At 44.3% G+C, this 18640-nt stretch overlaps 2 protein-coding genes across 2 annotated transcripts in view; one reads left to right on the top strand and one right to left on the bottom strand.

The window, feature by feature from the left end:
- Nucleotides 1-1383: 1383 nt before the first annotated feature.
- LOC132901157 (uncharacterized) lies at nt 1384-3054 on the bottom strand. Its single transcript, XM_060943508.1, has one exon. It carries the CDS (start codon nt 3052-3054, stop codon nt 1384-1386), a length of 1671 nt encoding a protein of 556 aa, XP_060799491.1.
- Nucleotides 3055-3214: 160 nt separating this feature from the next.
- vwde (von Willebrand factor D and EGF domains) overlaps nt 3215-18640 on the top strand; it is a 75886-nt gene continuing 60460 nt past the window's right edge. The window contains exon 1 of the mRNA XM_060943509.1: nt 3215-3278. Coding sequence (XP_060799492.1) covers nt 3215-3278 — 64 coding nt within the window. The remainder of the gene's footprint in view (nt 3279-18640) is intronic.

The following is an 18640-nucleotide window of genomic DNA, read 5'->3' on the forward strand; positions in this document are numbered from 1 at the left end:
CAACACAATCGCACTAGAAAGCATGGTCAAGATGCCAGTGTAGCTGCAGTCTTTTTAGTTGCGAATTACAAGTATGTCCTCGTGTTAATAATTCCCCATGTCAAAACAAGCGAAACTTTCCTCCTTCTTTTGATGTGAAGAGAGGTAAGCAATTTATTTATTTATTTTTTCCATCAAAGTTGCATTTTGTGGCTTCGAAGCTAAGATTTAGTGTGCCATTTCTAGAACACAACATCAGGAAAACATGGAAGAAACAGCAATAATGGAAGAGCCAGTTTCTAAGCTACCTAAAACTAGCAATGGTAATTATTTTTTGTTACATAATGTACTCAGGCTGCCAGTCAGTGTGTGACCCCCCCCTTTGAAAAATCCTAACTACGCCCCTGGTGTGTGTGTTTGACCGTTTTTATAATTTTTATAGTGTTTAAGTTAGGCTTTTTTTTTTTAATACAGTATTAGTTCATTAGTTTACTGTTGTCTCTGTGAGTGACTGTTTTTATAATTTTTATATTAGTTTAAGTTTTAGCTTAATTTAAATCCTTTTATTAGTTTGTTTTACACTGATGAGGACTGCACTCCAGTATTGTTGTACGTTACAATGACATATGATATGATGTGATATATGATATATATGATGTAGGATATGATATACGGTATACATGTGATGTGATGCATGATATATGTGATGTGATGTATATGTGATGTATGATATATGATTTGATATATGATATATATGTGATGCATGATATGATATGATATGATATGATATGATATATGATATATACGTGATGTGATGCATGATGATCTATGTGATGTGATGCATGATGATCTACTGTATGTGATGTGATGTACACTACCGTTCAAAAGTTTGGGGTCACCCAGACAATTTTGTGTTTTCCATGAAAAGTCACACTTTTATTTACCACCATAAGTTGTAAAATGAATAGAAAATATAGTCAAGACATTTTTCTGGCCATTTTGAGCATTTAATCGACCCCACAAATGTGATGTGTGGAGTTTGCATGTTCTCCCCGTGTCCGCGTGGGTTTCCTCTGGGTGCTCCGCTTTCCCCCACAGTCCAAAGACATGCGGTTAGGTTAATATGGGACGGCCTTGGGCTGAGCTGCCCTTGAGCAAGCCACCTAACTCCCAACTGCTCCCCAGGTGCTGTTAGCATGGCTGCCCACTGCTCTGGGTATGTATGTGTGTGTGTGTTCAATGCTTCAGATGGGTTAAATGCAGAGAGGAATTTCACAAGTGTGTGATGAATTCTATTGAAGTTATTACCTTGGGGAGCATGTTATAACTTTAAAAACACCTTTATGGGCTCCACGGTAGTCTGTTAGTGGGAGAGTAAGACTGTGCAGGTCTACAGTGGGGGATTTAAACCTCACTCAGAGTGGAGAGGCTGGGGCCGGTGGTGATGGGATGGGGATGGGGGTGATGGGATGGGATGGGATGGGGGTGATGAGGATGGGATGGTGATGGGGGTGATAGTGATGGGATGGTGATGGGATGGGGGTGATGGTGATGGGATGGGGTGATGGGGATGGGATGGGGTGATGATGGTGATGATGGGATGGGGGTGATGGTGATGGGATGATGGTGATGGGATGGGGTGATGGTGATGGGATGGGATGATGGTGATGGAATGGGGATGGGGTGATGGGGATGGTGATGGGATGGTGGGATGGGGTGATGGTGATGGGATGGGGTGATGATGATGGGATGGGGTGATGGTGATGGGGTGGGATGGGGGTGATGGTGATGGGGTGGGATGGGGTGATGGGATGGGGTGGGATGGGGTGATGGTGATGGGGTGGGATGGGGTGATGGGATGAGGTGGGATGGGGTGGGATGGTGATGGGATGGGGTGATGGTGATGGGGTGGGATGGGGTGATGGTGATGGGGTGGGATGGGGGTGATGGTGATGGGAGGGGTGGGATGGGGGTGATGAGGATGGGGTGAGATGGGGGTGATGGTGATGGGATGGGGTGGGATGGGGGTGATGGTGATGGGATGGGGTGGGATGGGGGTGATGGGGTGGGATGGGGTGATGGTGATGGGATGGGGGTGATGTGATGGGATGGGGTGGGATGGGGATGATGGTGATGGGGTGGGATGGGGTGATGGTGATGGGGTGGGATGGGGGTGATGGTGATGGGATGGGGTGGGATGGGGGTGATGGTGATGGGATGGGGTGGGATGGGGGTGATGGTGATGGGGTGGGATGGGGGTGATGGTGATGGGATGGGGTGGGATGGGGGTGATGGTGATGGGGTGGGATGGGGTGATGGTGATGGGGTGGGATGGGGGTGATGGGATGGGGTGGGATGGGGGTGATGGTGTGGGATGGGGGTGATGAGGATGGGGTGGGATGGGGGTGATGGGGTGGGATGGGGTGATGGTGATGGGGTGGGATGGGGTGATGGTGATGGGGTGGGATGGGGGTGATGGTGATGGGGTGGGATGGGGGTGATGGTGATGGGATGGGGTGGGATGGGGGTGATGGTGATGGGGTGGGATGGGGTGATGGTGATGGGGTGGGATGGGGGTGATGGGATGGGGTGGGATGGGGGTGATGGTGTGGGATGGGGGTGATGAGGATGGGGTGGGATGGGGGTGATGGGGTGGGATGGGGTGATGGTGATGGGGTGGGATGGGGTGATGGTGATGGGGTGGGATGGGGTGATGGTGATGGGGTGGGATGGGGGTGATGGTGATGGGATGGGGTGGGATGGGGGTGATGGTGATGGGGTGGGATGGGGTGATGGTGATGGGGTGGGATGGGGGTGATGGTGATGGGGTGGGATGGGGGTGATGGTGATGGGGTGGGATGGGGGTGATGAGGATGGGGTGGGATGGTGGTGATGGGGTGGGATGGGGTGATGGTGATGGGATGGGGTGGGATGGGGGTGATGGGGTGGGATGGGGTGATGGTGATGGGATGGGGTGGGATGGGGGTGATGGGATGGGGTGGGATGGGGTGATGGTGATGGGATGTGGCGCAGGCGCTCGTGCTGGAGCAGATGAGGAGCTGCGCTCGCGCTCATACCCTGAGGTAAACCGGAACCCGGCTGTGTTTTGGTCGGATTTAGGAACATTTAGTGAGGACTGACTCGAATCTGTTCTCGGAGTTTATTGAACATCACTTCTGAGGAACAATTTAAAAAAAAAATCCAGGCCGCCCACGGGACTGTGATGAAGCCAGCGATGAGAGCCGAGACTGGGCTGCGGTTTCTCTGCCTGGCTGCGGTTCTTTACACCGCGCAGTCCGGTAAGTTTACACCCCCACACTGCACTACTCTACTCGGCTGGAGAAATACGATTTAAAAAGATGAAATGCCTGAATGACTATCAGCGCTGTTATTGTGCGCCCTGTCAGCACAGCAAACTGAACTCCCTGCTCTGAACACTCCTCTCCTCCTGCAGCCGCTTCATTACCCGCGCCGACTTCCTCCACAGATGCAGTTTGTTTGTGAAACGCATCTTGCACTGGTCTCCCTCAGCTGCTTTGTGCTCGGGCTTTGTCTGTGAGCGCGTCGAGTTATTTAAACCCACTGCCTTTACCTCACAGCCACAGCTTCTCTGCACGTTTGGGATTTATAATGTTTGCATTAAGGACCGTATACCTGCATTATACTGACCCAAACCGTGCAGTGTGAATCAGCCTTAAAGGTACACTCACAGATTTTTATTAATTAGTATTTTTAGCTTTAAAAATAACCTGGAACATGAAAACGATATTTCAGAAATGATTTAAAGCCGTAAAGACTTGAGTTTGTCATTAAGTCTAAAAGAAAACGAGTTTGGAAAGCTGACTTCCGGTCCGGAATATTTGTTTGTGATTGGCTGCACCTCCTGTCAGTCATTTTATAGACACTGTACAGGGTATTTAAAGTGCACATCCTGGACCAATTTCGTTTTTTTTAATATGAAAGTATGTCCCTTTACACACTCAGGGGCGTCACTAGGCCTTTTTTACTGGGGTACGTGCCCCAGTAAAAATCAGCTGTGCCCCATTAAGAAAATGTTGAAAGATTTTTGTAACAAACTAGTTTCTTTGGCAGATCATTTATCTACTGTCAGTTGTAGGCAGGGCTCTACCTTTGAGACATGGTTGCCCATTCGGGCAACCATATGTAGAAATCTGGTTGCCCGAACTCAGAACATGGTTGCCCAAATATCTCATCTCATCTCATTATCTGTAGCTGCTTTATCCTGTTCTACAGGGTCGCAGGCAAGCTGGAGCCTATCCCAGCTGACTACGGGCGAAAGGCGGGGTACACCCTGGACAAGTCCCCAGGTCATCACAGGGCTGACACATAGACACAGACAACCATTCACACTCACATTCACACCTACGGTCAATTTAGAGTCACCAGTTAACCTAACCTGCATGTCTTTGGACTGTGGGGGAAACCGGAGCACCCGGAGGAAACCCACGCGGACACGGGGAGAACATGCAAACTCCGCACAGAAAGGCCCTCGCCGGCCACGGGGCTCAAACCCGGACCTTCTTGCTGTGAGGCGACAGCGCTAACCACTACACCACCATGCCGCCCTGCCCAAATATTACATCTCATCTCATCTCATTATCTCTAGCCGCTTTATCCTTCTACAGGGTCGCAGGCAAGCTGGAGCCTATCCCAGCTGACTATGGGCAAAGGCGGGGTACACCCTGGACAAGTCGCCAGGTCATCACAGGGCTGACACATAGACACAGACAACCATTCACACTCACATTCACACCTACGGTCAATTTAGAGTCACCAGTTAACCTAACCTGCATGTCTTTGGACTGTGGGGGAAACCGGAGCACCCGGAGGAAACCCACGCGGACACAGGGAGAACATGCAAACTCCACACAGAAAGGCCCTCGCCGGCCACGGGGCTCAAACCCGGACCTTCTTGCTGTGAGGCGACAGCGCTAACCACTACACCACCGTGCCGCCCTGCCCAAATATTACATATTTTTTTATTTATTCTTCAACCTTCTCAGACGCTGTCTGTATCAGCAAGCATTGACACTAGCGCCCCGTGCGAGTAATGCGGTAATTAAGCCTCGGTCACAACCAGCCGTACGTGCTCCTACGGCCGGTCTACGTGCAAAAAACGCAAGAAACGCACGGAGGGTGCGCGTGAAATGCACGGAGGGCACGTGTGTGATGTGCTGATTTTCGAGCCGCAGACTGGCCGCAGAGGTTCTTTGTCATGTCAAACAAACTCTACGGGCACTTACGTTTTTTTCAGGTTGCAAGACAAACTTACGGCCAACGCGCGTCTTTCTCCATGAACAAAAAAAACCGCAGCGATTTGGGAAACCCCAAAAATCGCACGGCCAAAAAATCGTATGTCTGGTTGTGACCTAGGCTTTAGTCATGTAGTGAAGGACATACCAATAGACAGTCCCCCCAGGATTTCGCGGGCCTTTTTTGTGATTGTTGCGGGCTAAAATGTCTGATGTTGCGGGGGGTTTTCCAAAAAATTGCGATGAAAGTTGCGGTGTTTTTTAGGTTTTTGTTGCAATTACATTGCGGGAGGAAGTGAAAGTTGCGAGAAATTGTTGCGATTTTCTCTTTTTGTGATTAAAATTGAGTGATATGTTAAATATTAAGTTATTACTGAAAAACTATTGATTAAAAAAAAACAAAGACACTGAGAAATGGTCCTATAAACAACTTCACCAATATAAAAGATTACCAGGACTACAAAAATGCAGAAAAATAGGCTTTACTTATCCAAATGCACCTGTTGGTTCAAAAGTTAAAGTGCAGAGAACCTCACAGCACAACATGAAGTTACCTGAAAATATAATATAAATGCCTCAGCTTTCATGTAAGAAAAAAAAACTATTAATACTAGTACTGTGTGCAGGCAGTCTCTCCTGAAGACTAAATTAAACAATAATTATAAACTAATAAAATAAATGGCTCAGGCTTCATTGAAGAAAAAAAAACAATTTGAACAGAATCTCACAGTATGATGCTGAAGCTGCCTAAACAATGGAAAATAAAATACCATTTTGGCAAAAATGTTGGCATCCATTAGTTTCTTGTATTAAGTAAAAAAAAAAATAATGTAAAGTGCACACAGTCCTTCACTGTAAACATAACACACTTTCAGTAACAGAATTTAAGCCTATAAACACTGACTCGCACATCATGCAGCGTTGCCAGATACTGCTGACGTTTTCCAGCCCAAAATATGTTCAAAACCCGCCAAAATGCACTTGAAACCGCCCAATCTGGCAACACTGCGCACATGCTGCTTCTCTTGAACGTATACACGGAAGTAAGGCGGAAGGTAGTTTGTCGACGTCACCTCAAGACGACGCCAACGATTGGTCAAATTTGCGGGAAAGTTGCGGTGATTGGATAGAATTGTAACACCACCCTGAATCCGCGGGGACTGGTTGAATTTGCGTTGAAGTTGCAAATCACAACATCGCGAAATCCTGGAGGGTCTGAATAGAACACTGAATATGCACTACGCGATAATTATTAGCAATGGGAAACTGCATTGCGAGCCCGAGATGTGCAAATGTGAATTCCGCTAGTTGTTGAACATCCCGTAATGATAACATGGACACGGTCTTTCCGAGTCAAACAATCGCAAATCGTGATGGAATTTCATCATAATATGAATGAATAAACATCATTTTTCACGCAAGTTGACATATTTGGGTAGTTGCCCGATCGGGCAAGCATTTGAGAGAGTCTGGTTGTCTGAATCTATTGAATGGTTGCCCCGGGCAATCGGGCTACTGTTAATGTCGAGCCCTGTAGTAGTAGGACAGAGTGTGTTTCAAACTTCTATCGCCTCTTCTTTCTAACTAATTTTCTGATTGGTCTGGGAGATTCTCACTGTAAACATAGCGTGCGTGCGGCGTGCCGTGAGTCCATTTAGCCTACTGGAGAGATGAGTCTACTCTTTGGATGAGTCAGAGAACGGGCTCTGGATGAGTTAAGGTAGCGCAAAGTTTTTGCAACAAAACTAAGCAAACCATATTCTAACAAACCCATTAAACTACATCGAATTAAACGATATTAAATTACTTTTCCAGATGGATATCAGACAATTCTTCTCATGAAGCAGAGACAGGGGCAGGGAAACAGTGACAGATGAGGAGGAGGGTGAGAGAGGTAAGATTAAGGTTGTAGGCTATGTGCTAGTCAGTCATAACTAACCAGCTAAGTTCGTGAATCGTGAGAGTTGAGGTGACACGTTTAGCATCAGCATGCATTAAAAGCCCAAATGCCAACAATAAATTTTTTGGGGACTGGGATGTGTTTTCCGTCTCGCTGACCTGTTCCTCGCATAACTTCATCCACGAGAGCATGAGAATTATCCACTTTGCATAGGTTGGGGCAGGGACGCAGGAACTCATCTGAAATGCAGGGTGCTGTAGGCTATGTCATCAGATGATGCACCAAATATAGCCCAAAGGCTATATTCTCAGTATTATTTCTTACAGTAGGCTACTAAAAGCCAGGCCAGAGCTATAATCTTACATTTACTGAGACACTCACATGTATTCAATAATAAGTGCATTTATTTTTTTAGACAAAAGATGAAAAATACAAAGTGCGTTCTCAGCCAGAGCGCGCCGCGTAGCTGTCCATGGTATCAAACATCCAAACTATGATAGGTCGTACTCGTAGGCGTACATTTTTAGGTGACAAAAACAAGATAACCATAACCTTAATAAGATTAACCATACTAAAAGAAGAGAGGGCCTATTAAATTATTTACGGCCGCATTTTGACATCGTTCATAGTCCACACTCGCGTTCGTGTTCTCCTGCTCTCACACACGCAGCGGAGGCAGCCCCCTCCATCTTTAAAGAAATCAGAAATCCTTTTCTGGCTTATTGCTGCTACATTGACACACACCACTAGCTAAACGAACTCTCCCGCCACCAGTGCACTGTTCTACACCACTGTTCTTTCCGGTCTGGTTGAGGTCTAAACGTTTATCACTCACCTCAAACCAAATTTTTAAATTACATTTAAAACTACTTATAAGCATGTAAAAATTAGAAAAAAAATGTTTTTTCATTTTGTTTTTATTTTAGAATAAAAGAAAAACGTATGCCTGAATTTACAACGCCAATGTTGTAGTTGCGTCTGTTGTCCAGGAGGGGGGTGCTGCAGCACCCTCAGCACCCCTAGTTCCTGCGTCCCTGGGTTGGGGACAGGAACGTTAAGGTGCATTGTGCGAGGGGGGGCATTTTGTGTGTGTGTGTGTGTGTGTGTGTGTGTGTGTGTGTGTGTCGGGGGGGAGTGCCCCAGTAAAGCTTAATTCCTAGTGACGCCCCTGTACACACTCATCCAGAAGGGTAATTTTGCTCAAGGCCATCCGTCTCCAGCAGAAAAATAAAATAAAACACGTCTGGAAAAATCCCAAGGGAGTCTGGAGACAGATTGATCCAGATTCGTGACGTCACATGTGGATCCGCCAGCAGGCTGAGAGCCCCGCATATGATGCTGTGGTCTGTTGCATGTTGCCAGTTTTTCCGGGTGCCTCGCATGAAGCGCTCCCAGTTCTCTCTTATTGTCCGGTCTTTCAGGAAACGATGAGTACTAATCCCATCAAGATTGTTGTTGCTACACCCTCCTACGATACATCTGTTAACCATTTTAATAATTACGTGCATACATGTCAAGCCCTCACGGCTCTCACCTGTACTCCCTGGTAAAGAAATCCATAATTTCCATACCAGATCCATAGTAATATTTCATGCATAATAAAAATGCATCAGATCTTACCTAATACCTAATGTCAGATACAACCTTTGTTGGCTTTTGCGTGAAGAAATTAATTGATGGCTGTCTCTTTTTCTGGTTTGCATTCTTCACATGCATTTGAGATTTCATGTGTTCCCTCACGTCGTAAATTCCAGAGGCAAACACTTTCACGTCTCTACAACAAATTGTGCAGTTGACATACTCCGCACCCATTTTGGAAGCGATAATTATTCCATTGAATGTTTCTGTCCATTCGGGAAGAAAGCGACCTCCAGTTTTAGATGTTTTGAGTTTTTTCTTCGGTGGTGGCGACATCTTGACCTCTTGACCTGTCTATTGTTACGCTACATGTGCTGTTATTTCCCGCTCGGTGTGCAGGAAAATCACAATTGCGCATGCTCAGACATTCGGAATGGCTTGTTGGTACTAGCGGAAGTACCAGTTGAGTAATTCTAAATGTAGAAAATGGCGGCTCCCATGCATTTTCGTATTTCATGACGATTTTTTTGATGGTAATAAATCAAAATAATTTTAAGGTGAAAATGTAGAAAAATCCATAGTTGAATACCACTACGCCCGTACCATTTTTAAAATGCCAAAATCCGTAGGGAATACGGGAAATCCGTAGGGGTTGACATGTATGTACGTGATCACATTGAAGAAATTTGCAGAAAACCACCAGGTCGTATTCTCAAACAAACCAACGCTGACGTGGGATTCAGAGGGAGGCGTCCCGCACGCGATGTCATGAAAATCAGTGTTTGCCGGGAAATCCAAATGCCAAGTTTTTTCAGAGGCGGACCAATTCGCCTCAAATGGCTTGATTTCAACTGAATTTTTCTGGGATTGCACAAGGTAAAAAAAAAATTGCACAAAATGCAAAAAATGTGACACATATTTGACCAAAGTTTAATATAAAATAAGAGAATTACATTGATCTTGCTCCTAAATATACCCAAGATGTGCCCTTTAAAGGTGAGACGGCTGTGGAGTTCCTAACGAGATTGTTTAAGATCCTAGAGAATGAGAAAATGCCAGATGAATGGCGAAAGTGTGTGCTAGTCCCAATATGCAAAGAATAAGGGAGATGTACAGAGCTGCAGTAATTACAGAGGAATGAAACTGATGAGCCAGACCATGAAGTTATGGGAAAGGGTATTGGAGGCGAGATTGAGAAGAGAGGTAGCAATCTGTGAACAGCAGTACGGGTTTATGCCAAGGAAGAGCACGTCGGATGCAATTTTTGCTTTAAGAATGTTAATGGAGAAGTACAGGGAAGGCCAGAGAAAGCTACACTGTGCGTTTGTAGACCTGGAGAAGGCATACGATAGAGTGCCAAGAGATGAGTTATGGTATTGTATGAGAAAGAGTGGAGTGAATGAGAAGTATCTCAGAGTGGTGCAAGACATGTATGAGAACAGTGAAACAGCAGTGAGGTGTGCAGTTGGAACGACTGAATGGTTCAAGGTGAAGGTGGGACTCCATCAAGGATCTGCTTTGAGTCCTTTCTTGTTTGCCATAGTGATGGATGGCTTGACGGACGAAGTGAGGCAAGAGTCACCATGGAACATGATGTTTGCGGATGATATTGTGATATGTGGTGAAAGTAGAAAGGAGGTTGAGCTGGGTTTGGAGAGATGGAGGGATGCACTGGAACGAAGAGGAATGAAGGTGAGCAGGAGCAAAACAGAATACATGTGCATCAATGAGAATGCGGATGAGAGTGTAGTGAAGATGCAAGGAGTAGACGTAAAGAAAGTTGGTGAATTCAAGTACCTGGGGTCAACTGTGTAGGAAAATGGGGGCTGCGATGGTGAGGTGAGAAAGAGAGAGAGTGTGCAGGCAGGGTGGAGCAGTTGGAGAAGGATTTCGGGAGTCATTTGTGATCAGAAAGTCCCAGCAAAAGTGAAAGGTAAGATGTATAAGACGGTAGTGAGACCAGCTGTGATGTATGGATTGGAGACCGTACCCTTAACGAAGAGGCAGGAGGCAGAGTTGGAGGTGGCGGAGTTGAGGATGTTAAGGTTTGCGATGGGAGGTTGGACAGGATAAGGAACGAGCACATCAGAGGGACAGCACATGTAGAGAGCTTGGGAATGAAGCTAAGAGAGATGAGACTGAGATGGTACGGGCACATCCTGAGAAGAGATGCAGAGCATGTGGGAAGGAGAATGTTGAGGATGGAGCTGCCAGGCAAATGAAAACGAGGAAGGCCAAAGAGGAGATCCATGGATGTGGTGAGAGAGGAGATGAAAGTGGCAGGTGTGGTAGAGAAGGATGCGGAAGACAGGGAGCGATGGAGATGAAAGATCTGCTGTGGCGACCCCTAACCAGGAGCAGCCAAAACATGACAGGCCACTTAAAGGAGATACACAGAACCTTTATTTTTAAATACATTTCTGAGTGGATAGTATCTCCATCCTTGACTCTTGTATGCTGCATAAATGGAAATAAATATATATTTTTGAGAGTTAAAATCGACCGCAAAGTTGGCATTCGAGCTGAGCCAGCCAGCCCTGAGTGTGTGATGTCACAGCAGTAACTGGTTTTAAGGCCGAGGCCTTTTATAGCTATAGACCAAAGTCTCATCTCATCTCATTATCTCTAGCCGCTTTATCCTGTTCTACAGGGTCGCAGGCAAGCTGGAGCCTATCCCAGCTGACTACGGGCGAAAGGCGGGGTACACCCTGGACAAGTCGCCAGGTCATCACAGGGCTGACACATAGACACAGACAACCATTCACACTCACATTCACACCTACGGTCAATTTAGAGTCACCAGTTAACCTAACCTGCATGTCTTTGGACTGTGGGGGAAACCGGAGCACCCGGAGGAAACCCACGTGGACACGGGGAGAACATGCAAACTCCACACAGAAAGGCCCTTGCCAGCCCCGGGGCTCGAACCCGGACCTTCTTGCTGTGAGGCGACAGCGCTAACCACTACACCACCGTGCCGCCCTAGACCAAAGTCATGTAAATAAAAATTTATGGTGAAAGTAAGAAATACCGTTACCGACTTGCTCAACTAAGACTGATTTGACTTCACTGATTGTGGGTCGACTCTCATTAAAACAGGATGGGTGTTATAACTTATGCAGCATACATGTACCGTACATGCATGCATTTTCACTGATAAAACGTAAAAGGCTAATTAAATAATCAGATGAACTGAGACAATCACATTCTGAAGCAAATTAAATAATATTATACCGGTAACTTAAACACACAATACAAGTTACATGGATTAATCTAAATGCAGGTAAACAACGTGCTTTTTTATCCAAATGAGAGTCGGAGCTTACCCGTCTGCGTTCTCGCTTCTTGAAGGCCGATCTTGTGGCCGATTGTTTTTGAAACAATCTGATTTTCAGTTGTTTGTTCAGTTCTCCATTCATTCATTTCTTCCATGTAAGGGTGAGATGGCAGCAATATCCAGTTTAGAAATAAGAGGCTGCGCCACTCATTCACTTCTTCATACTGTGTATTCCACCATTACTGCTGGGCTCGGGCAATTACTAAAACCCGGGACAGAACGGAACGTCACCGGTTTTAGCAACAACCGCAGGGAGGTCACTGCCCGAGCAATGTGTCCCGTCTCATCCCGTTCGATCCTGGGTTTTAGCAACAACCCTCGGCTCACTCCAGGAGAACTGGTGCAACTGAACTCACTTTCCTTTAAAAAAAATAAAATAAAATAGATACTTTCCTTTTTTTTGTTGTTTTCTTTAATTGTTGGTACTGCACCCTCTTTCAATATGAGCTTATAGCCAACACTCCTCAACAGATCAGAGGTTTCGTAAGAGTCTTCAGTAAAACGTGCAGAGCAGAGGAGAGACCGCTTCGTAGACGCCCAATGTGTCCGTGAACTTCTTGCAAAACGCGTCCAAATCTTTGCAGTTTGAACATCCTTGGGCCATGAATGCAACGTAAATCCACCTTCTGCCGTGTTGCTGCACCGGCCAGCAACACATCTACATGGCACGGCGATAAATTAGCTCAAAATAGAGGATCGGAGTTGCAGTCAGCTCTGTGTTTTAGTATAGCGGAAATGGCGACGAGACTGATAGACTTCCTGCTGTGACGTCACAGATGTCAAGGTCGTTCAACTCAGACCGCTACCTATATGAATCACTTTAATCATAAAAATGACTATATTAGATTTATTGTTAATGCTTAAAACTGTTCCTGTGCCATTCTTGAGGTCTCAAGGCATTTATAAACAAAAAGTGAGGCCATGGCTCTGCGTATCTGCTTTAAGATCCTGAAGGCAGAACTCTGTGAACATGGGCAGGAATTATTCAAATATGTCCCGTTACCAAACCCTAAGAGACCCAATTTCCTCAAACCTGGGCCAGAGAAGAAAGAGAAGGGGGGGGAGGTATTAACCCTGTATAGTAGATGACCATCATTTGACAGTAATTTGCTGAAACAGAATTTTGCAGTAGGGCGGCACGGTGGTGTAGTGGTTAGCGTTGTCGCCTCACAGCAAGAAGGTCCGGGTTCGAGCCCCGTGGCCGGCGAGGGCCTTTCTGTGCGGAGTTTGCATGTTCTCCCCGTGTCCGCGTGGGTTTCCTCCGGGTGCTCCGGTTTCCCCCACAGTCCAAAGACATGCAGGTTAGGTTAACTGGTGACTCTAAATTGACTGTAGGTGTGAATGTGAGTGTGATGACCTGGCGACTTGTCCAGGGTGTACCCCGCCTCTCGCCTGTAGTCAGCTGGGATAGGCTCCAGCTTGCCTGCGACCCTGTAGAACAGGATAAAGCAGCTAGAGATAATGAGATGAGAATTTTGCAATTTTATGGAATTTGATAGTGTGCCTGCAGGAAGTGCTGTTTGGCTTACAATATTTAAGAGTAAAATTTTATATTATATGGAAACAAGTGTTTTACTGGGAAAATGTTTTTATTACTACATTCGGGACATAGAGAACAAAAACCGTGACAAATCTGTCGTTTGTGAGGAAATCGATGAATTGTTTTGATAAATACGGGAACTTTGTGAATGTGTATCATAAAAAGAAAAATCACACGGCTTGAAGATATGAAATTTATCGTGTTGAAAAACTCTCATTTTTCCTACGAAGTACATCGTGGATATGAGCGACATTTAAATATTGGCTGGCTTTGAGTAGTATATCAGATATATTCCATTCAGCTAGCATGATATTGAACGAGTCAAAGACAAGTAGCTGACTGGAATATATCAGATATCATTAAAAATAAGCAAGATATTATTATACACATTCCTTTTGGGTGCTCAATGCCTCTTGCTCTTTCAAAATTCTCTCAAAATCTTCCGTATTTAACGAAGCAAACCTGGCGGCCATGTTTGTTTACAAATTGTCACAGTCGCTTGCTAGCGCAGAAGTTTTACGTCTCTGACATGTGATGTCACATTGTCTTGACAACCATGCAATGTCATAAACCATATTCAACACTCATTCTCCATTGAGTAGAGTGATGTAATGCACATAGGATAAGCGATATGCTAACAAAATTGCATGCTATCAAACCAAATGAAGGAAATCCGCTAGAAGGGAACGGAATACATGTTTTTATTCTATTGAAAGTGTCCTGTATGTATAATTACCAATATTTCACTCCGATGACATCACTGTGAGTTTTCCCGCTGACTGGACATGGAATGGCAAAGTGACGAACCAGTTCAAAATTTAAATTCTTTTGATTAACTTGCAGGGGGTTTTTTTGTGTGTGTGTCTCCCCATATAATAATAACATTGCATGGTTTTGTAAAGATATGAAGTTTACCTTCTCACGTTGAAAATATTTTCACTTGTTTGTTTTACTCTCTCGAATATACGGTATACATTCAGCACTCGAAGATAAACTTCACATCTTCGCGCAACCATGTAATATATTCCATTTATGTCTGTCTGAATATAGTCAAATAGCCTGTGAGAGCAGAAGTCTCTTTGAGTCCATTATATTACAGCTGATTGAAAATGACGGTAAAGATCATATTGCATTTGATATGCCATTTATTTCTGTGCTGTCGTGATCTCATCTCATTATCTCTAGCCGCTTTATCCTTCTACAGGGTCGCAGGCAAGCTGGAGCCTATCCCAGCTGACTACGGGCGAAAGGCGGGGTACACCCTGGACAAGTCGCCAGGTCATCACAGGGCTGACACATAGACACAGACAACCATTCACACTCACATTCACACCTACAGTCAATTTAGAGTCACCAGTTAACCTAACCTGCATGTCTTTGGACTGTGGGGGAAACCGGAGCACCCGGAGGAAACCCACGCGGACACGGGGAGAACATGCAAACTCCTGCTGTCGTAATACTTGGGTAATATCATCAAGCGACAGCTCATTCCCTCTATCAGCTCTTATCAGTTATTTTCATCACAGCTCTTATTGCACTATACTAATGTTGGACAGAAATCTGTAACCAAACTAAGTAACGTGTGTCACTATTACAGGAGAGACCTTGTTTTCAGGTGATATACATATGTTATTTACCAGCTGGGAGGTCCGTATCGTGAAATACCATGACCGAGGTCTTGAAAGTACTGACCGAGGCTCTCTGGGCCGAGGTCACGGTATTTCACCATACGGACCGACCTTAAGCTGGTAAATAATCTATTTTTTTCTTTACCAAATTCTAACAGAAAACGAGAGCGCCCGAAAGGGAAAACAGAGCCAAGCCGCTATTTTGAATCCTCATTCATGGCTGTAATGTAAATTGCTTCCTCCTCGGTATACAAGTGCACTTCCATGGCAGGAGAGAAAAAAAACCAAAACAACACATTTTGCCGCCTATGTAGTCCCCTATTTATATAAAATTGAGTCATTCAGGATTCAGCCATGTTTTTGCTCGGCGTTAGCAACAGTTCCAGGTTTTAGCTTTCTCCTGAAATGTTTTATTTCTTCTTCCTCAGGGTAGTAAAACTCACTTTCGCTGTGAACACTGTCATTATCGCTATCCATGCTGTAAAGTTTGTTATTATGCTGAGAAATGCTGCCAAAAACGTATAAGATTTTTGATAAATAAATCTTATAAAAAAGATAAATTTTGACAAAAATTGCTACCATGTTTTTTTTTGTTGTTGTGAACGAGCGAGTCACCAGAGGTCCATAACCGGGGTCCGTATCGTAGGATACAGACCCGCTCGCCAGCCAATCAGAGCGCAGAATTTGATGGAAACTGGACCACGAAAAAAATAACATTTATTTCCATGTGCAAGGCCTATTCAGATATGTCCTTTATACTTTAAAATACATCTACTGGTGGACGCTAAAGGTTTCTGACACACTCAGCATCCTACTGGTTTACGTTATAAGGTGGCATCATCTTTTTTCCATCAGTGATGGTAAATATAGAGAACTTTGTCTCAAAATACTGTTTGTCAATTTCATGCAATTATCAGCCATAACTATGAGAAATATGAGAAGTGCATTAGGAAAAATTACTTAAATGAGCATTTAAATCTTGATAATCTTCATTCATTCTTACAACCCCAATTCCAAAAAAGTTGGGACAAAGTACAAATTGTAAATAAAAATGGAATGCAATGATGTGGAAGTTTCAAAATTCCATATTTTATTCAGAATAGAACATAGATGACATATCAAATGTTTAAACTGAGAAAATGTATCATTTAAAGAGAGAAATTAGGTGATTTTAAATTTCATGACAACAACACATCTCAAAAAAGTTGGGACAAGGCCATGTTTACCACTGTGAGACATCCCCTTTTCTCTTTACAACAGTCTGTAAACGTCTGGGGACTGAGGAGACAAGTTGCTCAAGTTTAGGGATAGGAATGTTAACCCATTCTTGTCTAAGGTAGGATTCTAGTTGCTCAACTGTCTTAGGTCTTTTTTTGTCATATCTTCCGTTTTATGATGCGCCAAATGTTTTCTATGGGTGAAAGATCTGGACTGCAGGCTGGCCAGTTCAGTACCCGGACCCTTCTTCTACGCAGCCATGATGCAGTATGTGGTTTGGCATTGTCATGTTGGAAAATGCAAGGTCTTCCCTGAAAGAGACGTCGTCTAGATGGGAGCATATGTTGCTCTAGAACCTGGATATACCTTTCAGCACTGATGGTGTCTTTCCAGATGTGTAAGCTGCCCATGCCACACGCACTAATGCAACCCCATACCATCAGAGATGCAGGCTTCTGAACTGAGCGCTGATAACAACTTGGGTCGTCCTTCTCCTCTTTAGTCCGAATGACACAATGTCCCTGATTTCCATAAAGAACTTCAAATTTTGATTCGTCTGACCACAGAACAGTTTTCCACTTTGCCACAGTCCATTTTAAATGAGCCTTGGCCCAGAGAAGACGTCTGCGCTTCTGGATCATGTTTAGATATGGCTTCTTCTTTGAACTATAGAGTTTTAGCTGGCAACGGCGGATGGCACGGTGAATTGTGTTCACAGATAATGTTCTCTGGAAATATTCCTGAGCCCATTTTGTGATTTCCAATACAGAAGCATGCCTGTATGTGATGCAGTGCCGTCTAAGGGCCCGAAGATCACGGGCACCCAGTATGGTTTTCCGGCCTTGACCCTTACGCACAGAGATTCTTCCAGATTCTCTGAATCTTTTGATGATATTATGCACTGTAGGTGATGATATGTTCAAACTCTTTGCAATTTTACACTGTCGAACTCCTTTCTGATATTGCTCCACTATTTGTCGGTGCAGAATTAGGGGGATTGGTGATCCTCTTCCCATCTTTACTTCTGAGAGCCGCTGCCACTCCAAGATGCTCTTTTTATACCCAGTCATGTTAATGACCTATTGCCAATTGACCTAATGAGTTGCAATTTGGTCCTCCAGCTGTTCCTTTTTTGTACCTTTAACTTTTCCAGCCTCTTATTGCCCCTGTCCCAACTTTTTTGAGATGTGTTGCTGTCATGAAATTTCAAATGAGCCAATATTTGGCATGAAATTTCAAAATGTCTCACTTTCGACATTTGATATGTTGTCTATGTTCTATTGTGAATACAATATCAGTTTTTGAGATTTGTAAATTATTGCAGTCCGTTTTTATTTACAGTTTGTACTTTGTCCCAACTTTTCTGGAATCGGGGTTGTAGTTAATTCTTATTTTATATTGGTATTAACTAAATACAACCTGATTTAATTATGTACAACAATGCTACTAGATTTGCCATCATGCCAAATCTTAGTGAGGTTTATCAAAACAACAAACCCTCAAGCATGTCATCATAGTGCACTCCAGCTGTTAATAATGTACCTTATGCACAATCACCAGGAAATAATCTACAATTATATTTTTAAAGACACTCGCGTATTGTGTTTGCTGGTTGTTGCACTGACTTCATGAAAATAAATTCTATAAATAAAAAAAAAAAGAATGGAACAGGGGAGGCAGGAAAATGGGCCCCAAGTGCAGAGTTAGCTTAAGGGTTCAGAAAATCTGACTCAATTGGTTACATTATAATAACCCAACAATTAGATTTATTAACTTTGTTTCCACCTTCCTTAAGCAGAGACCAAACCCAGGAGGTTGTTGGCACTTAGAACCCAACATGCTACCTACTGCACCACCGCAGTGGACAGAACGCTTAAAGTGCCATTCCACCATTGGATGTATTCTTTGGCATAAAATACAATATATTTTATGACAACATGACTAGACAGAGAAATCTTTTAGCTTCAAAATGATATATCAAACATAATTTTTTGACGACAAGTATATTAATTTTGCGACCAAAGTCACCTACCCTTTTAATTTCCGCGCGGTAGTGAAACGTGATGTCATCGGCAGGTTCCCCTTCTTGTGTACCACGTGTCGGTCTATTTTTAGACCAGGAAACTCCCAAAGTGAGAGAGTCATTTCTCCTCGTACATGGGGGCCAAAAAAATTGCGAAAAATTTT

Source organism: Neoarius graeffei, chromosome 17 (assembly GCF_027579695.1).
Source record: "Neoarius graeffei isolate fNeoGra1 chromosome 17, fNeoGra1.pri, whole genome shotgun sequence".
NCBI classification, from domain to species: Eukaryota; Metazoa; Chordata; class Actinopteri; order Siluriformes; family Ariidae; genus Neoarius; species Neoarius graeffei.

What these genes read in the sequence shown, in the direction of transcription:
- LOC132901157 (XM_060943508.1), bottom strand. Translation starts at nt 3,054, where the DNA reads ATGAGCGCGAGCGCAGCTCCTCATCTGCTCCAGCACGAGCGCCTGCGC.